Source organism: Oryctolagus cuniculus, chromosome 7, assembly GCF_051225735.1.
Source record: "Oryctolagus cuniculus isolate XC-2025 breed Fujian yellow rabbit chromosome 7, ASM5122573v1, whole genome shotgun sequence".
Taxonomy (NCBI): domain Eukaryota; kingdom Metazoa; phylum Chordata; class Mammalia; order Lagomorpha; family Leporidae; genus Oryctolagus; species Oryctolagus cuniculus.
In genome coordinates this window covers 147,042,784-147,055,862 of record NC_142873.1, presented here as the reverse complement: position 1 = coordinate 147,055,862, position 13,079 = coordinate 147,042,784, and the positions used below count along the sequence as shown (strand labels likewise).

Below are 13,079 nucleotides of genomic sequence, written 5' to 3'. Positions count from 1 at the left end.
GCTTCCTCGGGGAGGGGAGGGGAGCAGCCTGGGCCTGGCCTCTCATTGCCTGACTGCTTAAACAACACGGTTAACCACACTGCTTCCATCTCCGCCCCCTCCCCTGCCCCCCATGGTACAAGTACTATGACACGGCAAGAAAACTTAGAAAACACAGAAAAGCACATTAAAAAGGCTAAAGCCTGAATTTCTAACGCCAGAGCGACCACCGGCAGCACCTGGGAGAGCCATAGCACCTGGGAGAGCCATAGCACCTGTGGCCCTCTGAGGTCATCCCTCCGAGCCCCTCCCATGCGGCTTCCCCATCCTCCACCACCCCGGGGAGGGGAGAGGGGCTGGGTCTCCCCAGTGTCCAGGAGAGGAAGCCAGGGGAAAAGAAGGAATCTCCCTCCAGGAATAGGCGGAGCAGCGGCAAGATTCGAATCCAGGTCCGGCTAATCTGAATGCACACACTTCCGCAGGGCCCGGGGCTTACGCCGCAGCCTTGGCTGCTCTGGGCGAGGTATTCATTTAGCCAGTCCTCCAGTGGTGTCTCCGGGACCTGTCCCAGCCCTGGGGACTCGCGGGTGAACACGGCACACGAGGCCCCACGCGAAGCACCCAGATGGCCACAGGCTGACCCCTAACCTGAGCCACCAGGTTGTCGCTGAGGCCCTGCCCTGGCTACTGACCAAGCTGCAGTCCTGCCTCCCTCATCCAGCCACAGCCTCTGTGGTTGTCATTGGCCACAACGTGTGCAAAGTGCAAGGCTGGCACCCATCTCCCCGGGACCACTGTCCATCGAGGCAGGGACGGGGAGGCCATCTGCAGCCTGCCCACTGGGGCCTCCACCCTGCCTTTGGCCCTGGTAGGCTGGGAAGCCACAGTTAGGCGTAGGAACCAGGCTCCTGTCTGTGCTGGGCAGGCCCAGGGCGCGGGGAGGGGCCAGCAGGGCTGAGTTCGGGGCCTGCTAACCACGCTGCAGGAGGGTTGGACTGGCTGGCTCTCTGGGGGGCCCTCTGAGCTGGGCGCTGGCCGTGGCCTCCCTCTCTTTGCGCCTCGGTTTCTCCAGCTGTGTTATGGTGAAAGAGGGCCCCGTCCCCCTCAAGTGCCATCTGCATGGGCCACACGTGGGTTTTACCACTTTCTCTCTCTTGGCCCTGAAATGATTGCTGGCCAGGTGCCCAGGTGAGGGACCTGGAGCCCAGGGAAGGCCCGACTCATCCAGCGAGAAAGGGGCGGTGCTGAGTCGCCCTGTAGGACGCGGCTGAAGGACACAGCGGCACCAGCTCTTCACGAGAAGGGGCCCAGGGGAGATACGGGATGCTCCCTGATCAGAGGGAACCCCAAAGCTCTCATCTCTGTGGCGAGGGGCACAGGCCCCGGATGCAGGCTGCCTGCCTGCCTTTGAACTCCAGTTGGGTGACCTGGGCAGGTGGCTTCACCTCTTTGTGCCTCTGCCTTCTCATCTATAAAATGGGCTTCCCAACATTGTTTTCTGGGGTTGCGAGGATCCAATGAGCAAAGCCACATGAAGTGCTCAGTGCACGCGTGCAGTCAGAGCTGTCACAGTGTCCGCTGCTCACATCGTAACTGGGTTGAGATGTCGGAATCTGTATTTTCCGGACAATCACAATTCATTAATCTCAATTTCGAATTCTCCTTTCTGTATCCAGTGTAGTTTCCTTTTCATTCCATACAATTTCCTAGATCCTTGAAAAGGTGACCGACCACCCTGCGCCCGCGACCCCTGGTGGACAGCACGCTCCCCGGAGCTTCTAGATGCTTCTGTTGGGTCTCGGTTGGCCGGGAGCCCTTTCGTTTCAGATAACAGGGCCGAACTCGCAGTGCGGGAGGCTGCCTGGGCTCCTGCCTCCCAGCTCAGGGCAAGGGGGCGAGAGCCGTAACTGTCGGCTGCCTCCGTGGAAGTCAGCTCCAGGGACACGCACTTGCTGGCCAGCAGCGTGAATATCCCCATCTCACAGATGAGGGAGCTGAGGTTCCCAGGGGTTAAGTGGCCGCACAGTCCAGAGCAGCCAAACTGGAAATCAAACCGCAGCTTCGATTCTGATGCCCGCGTTCCTCTTCCGTGTGGTGATAGGAAAAGTAAAAATAGATTCCGCTCCGGCAGGATCGCTCTCCCACCATGAGCTTTTAAAAACTGAAAAGGTTGGGGCTGCCCTTGTGGCACGGTTGGGGCGGGGGGGTAAAGCTGCTGCTTGCAGCGCCGGCGTCCCCTGTGAGAGCGCTGGTTCGAGTCCCGGCTACTCCACTTCTGATCCAGCTCTCTGCTACCGTGACTGGAAAATCAGCAGAACATGGCCCAAGTGCTTGGGCCCCTGCACCCACGTGGGAGACCGGAAGAAGCTCCTGGTTTCTGGCTTCAGCCTAGCTCAGTCCCAATTGTTCCAGCCATTTGGGGAGTGAACCAGCAGAGGAAAGATTCTCTCTCTCTCTCTCTTTCTCTGTGTCTCTTTCTGCCTTTCAAATAAATAAATCTTTAAAAAACAACCTAAAGCGGTTTGCCCTCCGGAGCTGAATGTAGAACTGCAAATTCTCATCAGCTTCCCTGTGACTCTGAAAGCTGCGTGGGCTTCTCACGCACGAAGCTTTGCGTGGAAAAACGAGGAACCCCGTGATCTCCTCTCTACCGGGGAGAGACCCCGACAGCTGGGCACCCACTCCCTTGGATCCGCTGGCGCAGGCCAGCTAGGGAGTCACATGGGCTTGTTGAAATGAAAATTAGAATGAAAATGAAAGATCAAAAGTGCGGTCCTCCTCTGGCCCAGCCGCCTTGCAGTGACTGAATATTCCCACGCGGCCGGGGGTTCCCACGCGGGGCACTGGGGGCAGGGGGCAGCAGCACGGAGGGTCCCGGTGACAGCGCGGTTCTAGATTCTTCCGAGGCACCCCCCCCCCACGTCTGCGTAACCGCTGTTAATATTAGTGCGGCTCCCAAATGAGTCTCCCCGCGCCTTCAACATGGAGGCACGAACAAGACCTGGGCCGGGGGAAACAGACTGGAAGGAAGCGCACTGCACAACGGGGGGTTTTCTCTGGGTGCCAAGATGGCGGCGTTCGTTTTTGGGTTTCCTGGCTCCCGCAGGCGTCCTGGGCCAGAGCAAGCGGAGGAGGCCAGGAGCGGCTGTCCCCGATGCTCCCACAGTTTCTAAAATCCTCCAGGTGTGAGCCCACTCGAGACTTACTTTGTTGCTGTTTGATTTTAAAAATTAGCTGCCTTTATTTTTATTTATTTGAAAGGCGGGGGCAGAGGCAGAGAGATCTTCCACGGATTCACTCCCCATCTAGATGCCTGCGACATTAGCCAGGCCAAAGTCAGGAGCCGGGAGCGCCACCCAGGCACCTAAAACATGGTGCCATCACCACGGCCTCCCAGGTGCACATGAGCAGGGTGCTGGAGTCAGGACTTGAACCCAGGCCCTCCTGTATGGAATGAGGGTGTCCCAAATGACATCACCAGTGCTGTGCCAAATGCACACCCCTCCTCTGTTTTAATCTCTTAACTTGTGCCCAAGTCGCAGAGGAAGAGAGATAGAAGGTGGTTTTCAGGGCAAGGGATCTGTCGGCCAGGCCGGCCTCGTGCCCAGGAGCCCGTGCAGACCCCAGGGAAGGCCCGTGGTGGTGCAGTGTTCCGTGACCACCGCCCTGGAATTCTCAGCATGTTTTGAACCCAGGGCCCTGTATTTGCGTTTTGCACCGTGCGCTGAGTCGGAGGTGCCCCCGGCCGGGGTGGGTGTCGTTGTCACAGCTCTGCTCTCTGCCCCGCTCCTGTCTGACCACGCACGTGCCTACCCACGAGCACGCTGCACGTACCCCGCTGCTCAGATGCATGTCTACACCGCAATAAAGATGGGCCTGGCGGGCAGGTGCAGCAGGACACACACACACACACACACACGCACACACACGACGTGTGCTCCAGGTGCACGCCCACGCTGGCCTATTCCAGAGAACTGCCCTGTGCACCACGGGCACTGCCAGTACAGGTCCTGCCCGACCGGAGCCCTGGCCGTCCCCCAGCCTGACCCAGCTTCCTCCAGCCTCCTCCGCACAGGACCACGGCCCCTCTGCCGTGCTTCCCCGTGCCCCTCCCTCCTCCTGCGCCATCTGCAGTCCTTGCCAGATCCGTCTGATTCCATCCTTTCCTGGAGAAGGACCTGACTGTGTTCTGGTCGCACAGAGGATGACGTGAACCACCTCGTCTGGAGGAATCAGGGAGGGCTCCATGGAGGTGGTGTGGCTAGGCCATCAGGAGGAGGAGACATCTGCCTGGCCAGATGCTGGGCTTTGCGTTTCCTCCCTTACACGACCTGGGTGAAAGTCACTTCCCAGCTGCACAATGAGGGCGACAATAACGGTGACACCTGCTACGGATCGCGATGGCGAAAGGCGATATGCTCACCAGGGAACCGCCACCACGCCTGGTGCACAGGGACGCATGGACAGAGGTTCCCTCTCCCTTCCTCTCCCGGGGGAGCTGCCGCTGGGCCGCGCCACCTGCCCGAGTCTTGGCAAACAGCAGAGAGGAATTAACGGGGAAACGGGAACACTTAGCAGTCCCCAGGGCTGAGGCTCCAGTCGGGGGCGGGGCACAGCTTCTGCAGCTTCCTGGCCATGGGGCCCAGGCAAGGCTCGTGGCCTCTCGGGCCTCAGTTTCCCCACCTGTAAGCTGAAAGACAGTGGGGACTTTCCACAGGACAGAGTGTCGGCTCTGCATCCTCCGTGCCCCAAACAGCGCTTGCATGCAGTAAGTGCTCAATAAATGTCCACAGAGTGACTCTGATTTGCCCATATCCGAGCCCAAGTCCAGGGAAACGTGAGAATCCAGGGAAACCTGGCCTGCCTCTCCCAGGAAGGTGTCTCCAGCTTGGGACCTCAGCTCAGGTCACAGGCGTCTCCCGAGCACCTGCTGTATACACGCTCTGCCCAGCCAGGCCAGGGAGGAGGGCTGCTGGGAGCGGGGGCTGGCAGGAGCCCTGTGATCCGGCTGGAGCCCAAGCTGGATGCAGCATGGCTCCCTGGGAGGGTGCAGCAGCTTCTTCCTCTTTCTTTCTTTGGAAAAAAAAAAAATTCTCCCTAAATCTGCCAGTAATGGACGTTCAGTGTTTACAAAGCCTGGGAAGCACGTCACCGCCGACAGAATGCAGAACAAAGCTCCCTGCCGGAACCGCACTAGCGAGGTCCCAGAGCCCACGCCAGGCTCTTGGGGCTGTGGGTGCTGCCCTCAGCCACCGGCACCCTGGCAGTCGGGTCTGGGGACAGGGACACGGCCCCAGCGCACCTCTGCTCAGGCGCCCCCTCCCAGCAAAGCGAGTGGACCAGGGCTCTGGGACCTGAACTCCTGCACTCCCAACAAGCCCACTGGGCAGCGACCCCACCCCCTGCCCCGCTCCGGGTCACCACGCCCCACGGTGCTGGCCACCCTGCGGGTGGGACGTCGCGCAGTCTGTCCTTGCCGCCGCCTACACGTAAGTCTGAACCTTTGGCCAAAAACCCGGTTCCCAGACTCGAAAGAAAACCCCGAAGAGGAACCTAAACCTTCGTGCTGCCTGCACCCATTGGCCAGGAGCGCTGGGGCTCAGGCCAGCAAACGTTTCACAGAAGCCAGACAGCCCAGGGGGAAGTGGCGCGCAGCTGGAAGCCTGCCGGGCGGCGGTGTCGGCTCGCTCACTTGTTCAGTCACTCTTCCTTCCCTCCATCACTGAGCAGGGGGCTCTGAGTGGCTCCCGTGAGCTCCTGGGGCAGGGGCACCCTCTGGATATGTGTGGGGGAGGCGACATGGACGACAGTGACAGGGTCCCCCAAGGCCAGGAGTGGAGGGGGACAGGAGGCTGGGGCTGGACGGGAGGGGGCAAAGAGGGTTTCTCACCTTCACCTCCCGCTCAGAGCTTGAGAGACTTTTTTTTTTTTTTTTTTCAGAAAAGGACAAAGAGCATCAATAAGCAAGTGTTTCTGGCACTTATGGGAGGGAGCTTGATACCCAATACACATCTCACCAAGTCCACCCAGCAAGCCTTGCGCCGGCTCTACTCCACTCCCCCCATTTTACAGACAAGCAAACCGAGCACAGAGAGGCGCGGCGCTGCTTCCACGGCCACGCAGGCGCAGTGTCTGTGTTTCCCCCTCATCACGGGGCAGCTCTCCCTCCCCTCCCTGCACTGCACCCCAGTCGGAGCCAGCCTGGCCCCCTCCCCCAGGCTTCGGGGCCAGGCCCACCCCTCTCTGCAGCCTGCCTTTGGGGCCAGTGTTACAGGGTTGGTGATGGGTTGCCCAGCTGGAAGGCCGGCTCTCTGGCTCCTTGCACGGGGCAGACGGCTGGACCCTGCAGGGACAGCGGCGGGACCGGGCCTCTCCTGAGGTCACTCCCATCTGTGCGCCTCAGTTTCCCCGCTCTCAGACAAGGGGGAGGCAGCGTCTGCCCCAGCCCCAACAGTCTCCTGGGCCGACTCCCGGTCCTCGTGCTCAGCCTTCCTGGGGCCAGGCCGGAGTCTCATCCCTACTCCAGCCCCGCAGCCGAGGGCTTGCTGTTCAGGGCCGTTGATGGGGGAGGGGGGGGTTGTGCAAACTCTCTGATGACTAAACAGACCCCTCTCCCTTCCTCCTCTCCAGCAGGGACGACTCACTGAGCTCCAAGGTGGCCTTGGGCCGGAACACAAGGAGTGGACAGAACTTCCTGGGGGCTGCAGGGGGCCCCAAGGTGACTCCTGGTGGGGAGGGGTGCTGTTTGCATGCAGCCTTGAAGGTTGGGGCCGAGAGACCCCCAACCAGTGGGGCGCCGGGGGATTTGAGGAAGGATCCACAGAGGTGGTCTCCCCAGGAGACTGCCCCCCTGACCCCTAAGTCCAGAGCTCTGTGTCCCCACGGCTGGAGGAGCCTGGCCTCTCTTGGGCAACGCTGGGGTCAGAGGGTGCTGCTAGCGTCCTGCCTCTCAGAGCCTCCTGCAAGTTCATGTCTGCAGGCCCCTCCCAGCCCCTCCCCCTCAGGTAGCCCAGCAAGCATGGGCTTTGATGCTGCCACCTCCGGGCCCAGGCGTCAATGGGCCCTCTATATGACCAGGGGGGCTGCAGTGGGTGCGGGCGAGGCCGGGACACACAGTCCCAGTGTGTGGGGCCGCCACTGGCCCGCCCAGGCCCTGTGGGCAGCGGGGGGCTCCCAGGAATGCCCTCCCAGCCCGGGGGTGCCCTTTGGACAGGCAGGGTGGTCTGGGGAGACGGGTGTGTGCTGGGCAGCCGCGGCGCCAGGCAAGGCCGCCGTCGTGGGCGCCGAGTGGCCGGCAGGCTGGCCTCCGGGGTGCTTGCACTTGGGGTGACCAACTGTCCAGGGTTACCTGGGGCTTTTGGTGTCAGCCCCGCGAGAGCCCCTTGTTGCCAGCTCCTGCCCTGAGCTTAGGAGGGGACAGAGCCGCGACGGATGTGGGGAAGGTCCACGCAGCTTCCTTCCTGTCCAGTGACGTCTGAGTCAGACCCCCCCTCCACACAGCCCGCCTGTTGCCTGAGAACCAACCCTACCCATGGCCGAGAGAAGCCTGGCCAGGCAGGGGAGGCCCCGCAGACGGGGCAGCCAGGGCTGGGTACCCCTCCAGCACTGCCCCCCGTGCAAGGCCTCCAGCCCCATCCCTGCCTGCCGGCACGCCTTTGCCCAGCCCTTTCCCTCTGCCAGGGGCCTCCTTGCCCCTTCCTGTCACCTTGTGCCACTCCTGCATGGAGGGGGTTCTGCCGGAAGTCCCCGAGCTCGGCCCATGCCCCTCCTGCAACTCCCAGCATCCCGTCCTCCCCCGCGAGCTCTCTGCAGCGCCATTGTCTTCCCTGCAGCCCGCCAATTGCACGGTGGAAGTCCTGCCCCGCTCTGCCCGTTCCCCTGCTCCCGGCACGGGGCCAGGTTCGCTGCCTTCTGCCCCTTTAATGCCCTCAGCAGCCCATGGGGTGGGTCTGGTCAGCGCCGCTCACCCACAGGGAAACTGAGGCTGCCTGTAGGCTCCTGGTGGGGGACGGGGCCCCAGTGTCACTCTCCACTCCCAGGCCAGGCAGCCTCTGGGGCTCCTCTCCATCCGCCTGCCCTGAGGGCCCCCACAAGGTGCAGTAGAGGGCCTTGCTGCCCTGGCGGGGGGTGGGGGGGTGGGGAGGGAAGGCGCCCCAGGGAGTGCTGAGAAGGGCCTGGGGATGGCGGGGGCCACAGCTCACTAGGCGAATCCTCCGCCTGAGGCGCCGGCACCCTGGGTTCTAGTCCTGGTTGGGCATTGGTTCTGTCCCGGTCGCTCCTCTTCCAGTCCAGCTCTCTGCTGTGGCCTGGGAAGGCAGTGGAGGGCCCTGCTCCTGCATGGGAGACCAGGAGGAAGCACCTGGCTCCTGGCTTCAGATCGGCGCAGTGCGATTGGCCACTTGGGGGGTGAACCAACGGAAGGAAGACCTTTCTCTCTGTCTCTCTCTCTCTCTCTCTCACTGTCTAACTCTGCCTGTCAAAAAAAAAATAATAATAAAAACAACAACAACAACAACAACAAAAAAACAAAAAAAAGAAGGGCATGGGCACACTCGGGATATAGGAGCTGCCCCTGAACAAGGTACCATGGGCATCCTCAAGGCCACTGCGCACCAGGGGCAGAGAGGGAAACTGAGGCCCAGAGAGAGAAGAGGGCCCGGCCACAGGGACATAGAGTGCCTGAGATACAGCCCGAGGGCTCATCCTCCCCATCTGTCAGAGACAGGAAGAAGCACCCCGAGGCCCCCTGGGAGGCCCCCACACTGTCGAACTCCACCCCCGGGGCAGCTCTTCCGTGGCTGCTCCGCGCCCCTGCACGGTTGGGCGGGAACCCAAACCTCGCCCCCATGTGCACGCAGGGCAAAGCGGTCAGGGACAGGGGTTCGACTCTGCAGGGAGTCCAGGGCTCTCGGCCCCAGGCGGTGAGGGCAGGCAGAGGCCGCAGGGGCTGCTGGTCTTTGCCAGAAAAATAAACCAGGGGGAGGGGGCTTCAGGAGCTCTGTGACAGAGCTGGGGACCCACCCAGGGAGACAGAGCAACCCTCACTGGGGACCCGGCCATCTCAAGAGGCAGGGAATCCACCCCACTCCTCCTCATACTACCAGCAGGGCACGGCAAGGTCCACGGACTCGGATGGAGTCACACAGCGCACGGTGCCAGAGGCAGAGGACGAGACCTCTGGCTAGCACGCCCCGAGCTGCCAGTCACCGGGGGGCTTCCCCCAGCCCCAGCCCCAAGGACAAGGCCCCTGGCCAGCACGCTCCGAGCCACCCCATCACTGAAGGGCTTCGCCCAGCCCCAGCCCCAAGAGATTCTCATTCCAGAGTCCAAGGTGGGAGTCAGGAATCCAGCGTCTCGAACCACCTTGGGATGGCGGGCAGGAAGGCGCTCGCTGAGGGGCTGGGGTGGGACAGGTGGGCCTGGGGAGGTGGGGGGGACAGGACAGGTGGGCCTGGGGAGGTGGGGGGGATGGAGAGGAGGAGCGAGGGTAGGGGAGGCCTTCCCCCCAATGCATCAACCCCGGGAGATTCTGCGAACGTTGTAGCCCTGGGCTCCTCGACTGGCAGAGGCCATGGGGGTCCGTGAACTTGGGCTGGAAATAATGACATCATTCCCTGATCTCTCACTGAAACCGAGGGTCCTTCCCCACCGCGGTCGTGTGCCCACGTGTCGTGAGGGCTGCCAGGAAGCCTTCTGCTCCCTGGCTCCCGCGCGTCACTGCTGCACGAGGCCGGTGGCTGTGCCACCACCAAGCAGCTCCTATGAAGGGACACATGGCCACCGGATCATAGAAGCGCTTTCTTTCCGAGTTTGATAATGGCATTCCCACAGATGTGCTTTTCTTTATAATCCTTTGTGTTTTTTTTTTTTTTTTTTTTTTTTTTTTGCATTTAAAAATTTGACTCCAAGATGTACAAAGTCTGAAGGCTTTTAGATTCACCTCCCAGCGGGGTGAGGACCCTGGGTGGGCGTGTAGAATTGGGGCCCTGCGGAGTGTACCCTCAGGCTGGACCTCTCTGGGGATAAAACCGGCAGCTGGGACCTGGTGGGATTTGGGAGCAGAACTGGGCAGGAGAGGGCTCAGCGTGGTGGACAGAGCTGTTCCGCGGAAGCACAGGGAACCCTCGGTCCCCAGACCCCAGACCCAGACCCAGACCCAGACCCAGACCCGAGACCTCCCCGCCACCCAGGCTTCTGCACCTGAGGCACCTGCGGGGCAGCGATCAGGCCGCTGTGCGCGCCGTGGGCCAGAGCAGCCGACTGCCCCTCCCTCTCCTTTGGTGCCACCTCTGTGGCCCCGGGAGCCCTTCAGCCCCATCTCCCAGGGTTCCTTTGTTTTAAACCCTGCATTTCTCCATCGTGCTCACGGAGGGAGAAGCGTAGATTACAAAGACGCAGCAAATGGTTTTTATAAACTCTTATTTTCTTGCCACAGAACTGCCTTTAATTAGCTCCGAGGACTACAAAGGGAACACGTATAATAGCAGCAGCTTGAAGGCAGGAGCCCACGGCCCCGGTCCCAGACGGGCCGCCTGTCACCAGCCCCAGCCAGGTTTGGTGGGAGCACCCCCATGTCGGGGACGGCGGCCTCCCGCCCCCACCTCAGTCTCTGCCCGCCCAGACCCCACCGGCCCCTACTCCAGCCCAGCCTCGGCGAAGCCTCTGGACGACAAAGACCCACATGGGCGTCGGGCCCTGCCCAGAGCTGGCCGCCAAGTGCTTCCTCTGAGTCACCCTGGGAGCCGGCAGCAGGGGGACAGATGGACAGAAGTGCAGACGGACAGTCGGGCCGGCTTCCGTGCCCCGTTGACCACCTCGGCGGAGGGAGGACAGCCACTGCTCCCGAGCCCAGGAGTTCTAGAAAGCCTTCAACTCTCGTCTGGCAGAGAACTGGTCCCTTTGAGCAACCCAAAAGCCCGGCCCCCGTCTGCAGCCCAGCCTCAGCCTTAGGACCTCACTCAGGGCTCAGAGAGGTTAAGGAATTTGCTATGGTTGCTCAGCAAAGTGGCTACTGTGCTGTGGGACACTCAGCTTGGGGGACGCTCAGGCCCCATCTGGGCTTCTGCTGGGGACGACAGAGGCGGCTTAGGAGGCTGCCTGAGGCCAAGGCCCATCCACCCTGAGGGCCAGACCAGCAGCAAGAGGCCCCTATGAGGTCCAGCCTCAACCAAGTGGAGAATCGGGGACACAGCCCAGACCTCAGGGTCCCTCCAAGCCACGGATGGATGCAAGCACCCCAAGAAACACTCTCTCTCCCCCATGCCTGGGCTCACAAGGCTCCCCAGGCCTGCCCCCCACCCCCGAGGCAAGCCAAGGCGGCACAAGTTCTGCCCTGAATCCAGCAGCTCCCCTCCTCCTGCCGCCCCCCCTCACCCGGGGACGCCGCCAGGGAAGGCCGCCGGGGGCCCACAGTGCTGCCCGGCCTCCACCTGCCTCCCACGGCTCTGCCTGAGCCCAGGTGCAGGGGCCACACTCTGGCAGGCTGGGGGCTGGGCTGCGGGGCCCCCAGAGCCCCACGAGAGAAGCAGGAAGCCGGGCTCTCCCTCCACCCTGCACCCTCCAAGAGCCGGCTGGGGGAGCTGCTGCCCGTGGCCCACTGTCCCCACAGGCTGCGGATAGAAGTCCCACTCCGGGAGACCACGGAGGCCACTGGCCCCTCTTCCCCGCAGGCTCCCTGAGGCTTGCAGGGTCAGGTAGCCAGGCCACGTCCTTGGGCCAGGGTCTGGGTGGTGGCCGCGGCTCCCCACCCGCGAGGGCCAGCCGGGGCCCGGGCACGCGTTACTCACCGCGGATGAAGGCCGGCGAGTAGGCGGGGAAGGAGTCGAAGATGCTGTTGGAGGCCATGCCCCGCTCTGCAGCCGCTTCAGGGGCTCGGCTGGGGCCGGGCTGGGCTGGCCTTGTTAGAGTTTTTTTTTCCTGACTACTTTGGAGAATGAAGGGGGGGGTGTTGGTTTTGTTGTTTGTTTTGTTGTTTTGTCTCTTTTTTTCCCCCTGCTGCTACGAAAAAGAAAAAAGGAAAGAACGCGAGAGTGTGTGTGAGTGAGCGAGAGAGAGAGAGAGAGAGAGAGAGGAGAAGAAAAAAAATCCCCCAGGAAAGCAGAGTTTCTGTTTGTACCCAAGAATCTGGATCCCTGGTCCCACAGGAATGTCTACCCACAAATTCTCAACAGCAGTTGTGTGCAGTGTATCATTAGATGGCGGGAAGGGGCGCTCGGCAGCCAGGGTGGAGGAGGCAGCGAGGCCCCGCACCAGCGCCACGGGGAATGAATGAATGAGGCTTACCCTCGACGGAGCCCAGGCTCCAGCCGGTGCGAGGGCGGCCGGGGGGTGGGGACGACCGGAGCCAACCAGCTCCCGCGCAGGGCCCTGGAGGCGGCCGAGGGCCTGGCCTTGTGGTTCTGTGGTCGAGGGACCAGGCCTTCCCAGTGTCAACCCAAGCCCGGCACACAGGATGCCAGCAGCCAGCTCGCGGCCTTGGCCCATTGGCTGGGGCGCGGTCACCTGGGCCGTGACGTCATGGCCTCTTAGAAGATCTTGTGGCTGCCTTTCTCTGCCTTTTGGAGAGAGAGAGAGGAGACAGAGAGAGAGAGAGGGAGAGAGAGAGGCAGGCAGTGGCTTTTATTTGTGGGACTGGCCTCAGCACGCGGCCCAGAAGCAGAACTGAAAGCGGTTGGAGTGGGGGCGGCCGGGGCGGCGGTTTGGACCCAGTGTGGGAGACTCCTTCTTAATTAAGGCCAGCGTTGGCCTGGGCGGGCCGGGAGCCCCGCCGGCCCCTCACCGGGCGCCGGGAGCCGGGTGCCGCCGCGGGCGCGGGGCTCACACCCTGCCATTGTCCTGCACCGCCTCGGCCAGGCAGAGGCGGCCACATGTGTGGCTCAGTGGCACTTCAGGGGGTTTTATGGGAGCTGGGATTACGTACAAATGGGAAACACATGAGGCGGCACCGCCAGCCCTCGTGCCCGGCAGAAGCCCCGCCTGCGAAGGCGGTGGCGCAGTGGTGCCAGGAGGCCAGGCCTGAGCAGGGCTCTGAGGCCCCGGCTTGTCAGTCCGGCCCACCTGAGCCCACCTGAGCCGCCCCAGGGTCCTTGGCACCACCCCAA

At 62.4% G+C, this 13,079-nt stretch overlaps 1 protein-coding gene across 1 annotated transcript in view; it reads right to left on the bottom strand.

Annotated features, from left to right (window-relative positions):
• The window catches only part of RUNX3 (RUNX family transcription factor 3), a 54,870-nt gene extending 42,429 nt beyond the window's left edge, over positions 1-12,441 (bottom strand). Inside the window, exons 1-2 of the mRNA XM_089299155.1 lie at positions 12,262-12,441; positions 11,766-11,973 (exon numbers count right to left, since the gene is read on the bottom strand). Of these exons, the coding sequence (XP_089155281.1) occupies positions 11,766-11,823 (58 nt within the window). The 5' untranslated portion in view covers positions 11,824-11,973; positions 12,262-12,441. The remainder of the gene's footprint in view (positions 1-11,765; positions 11,974-12,261) is intronic.
• Positions 12,442-13,079: the final 638 nt, after the last annotated feature.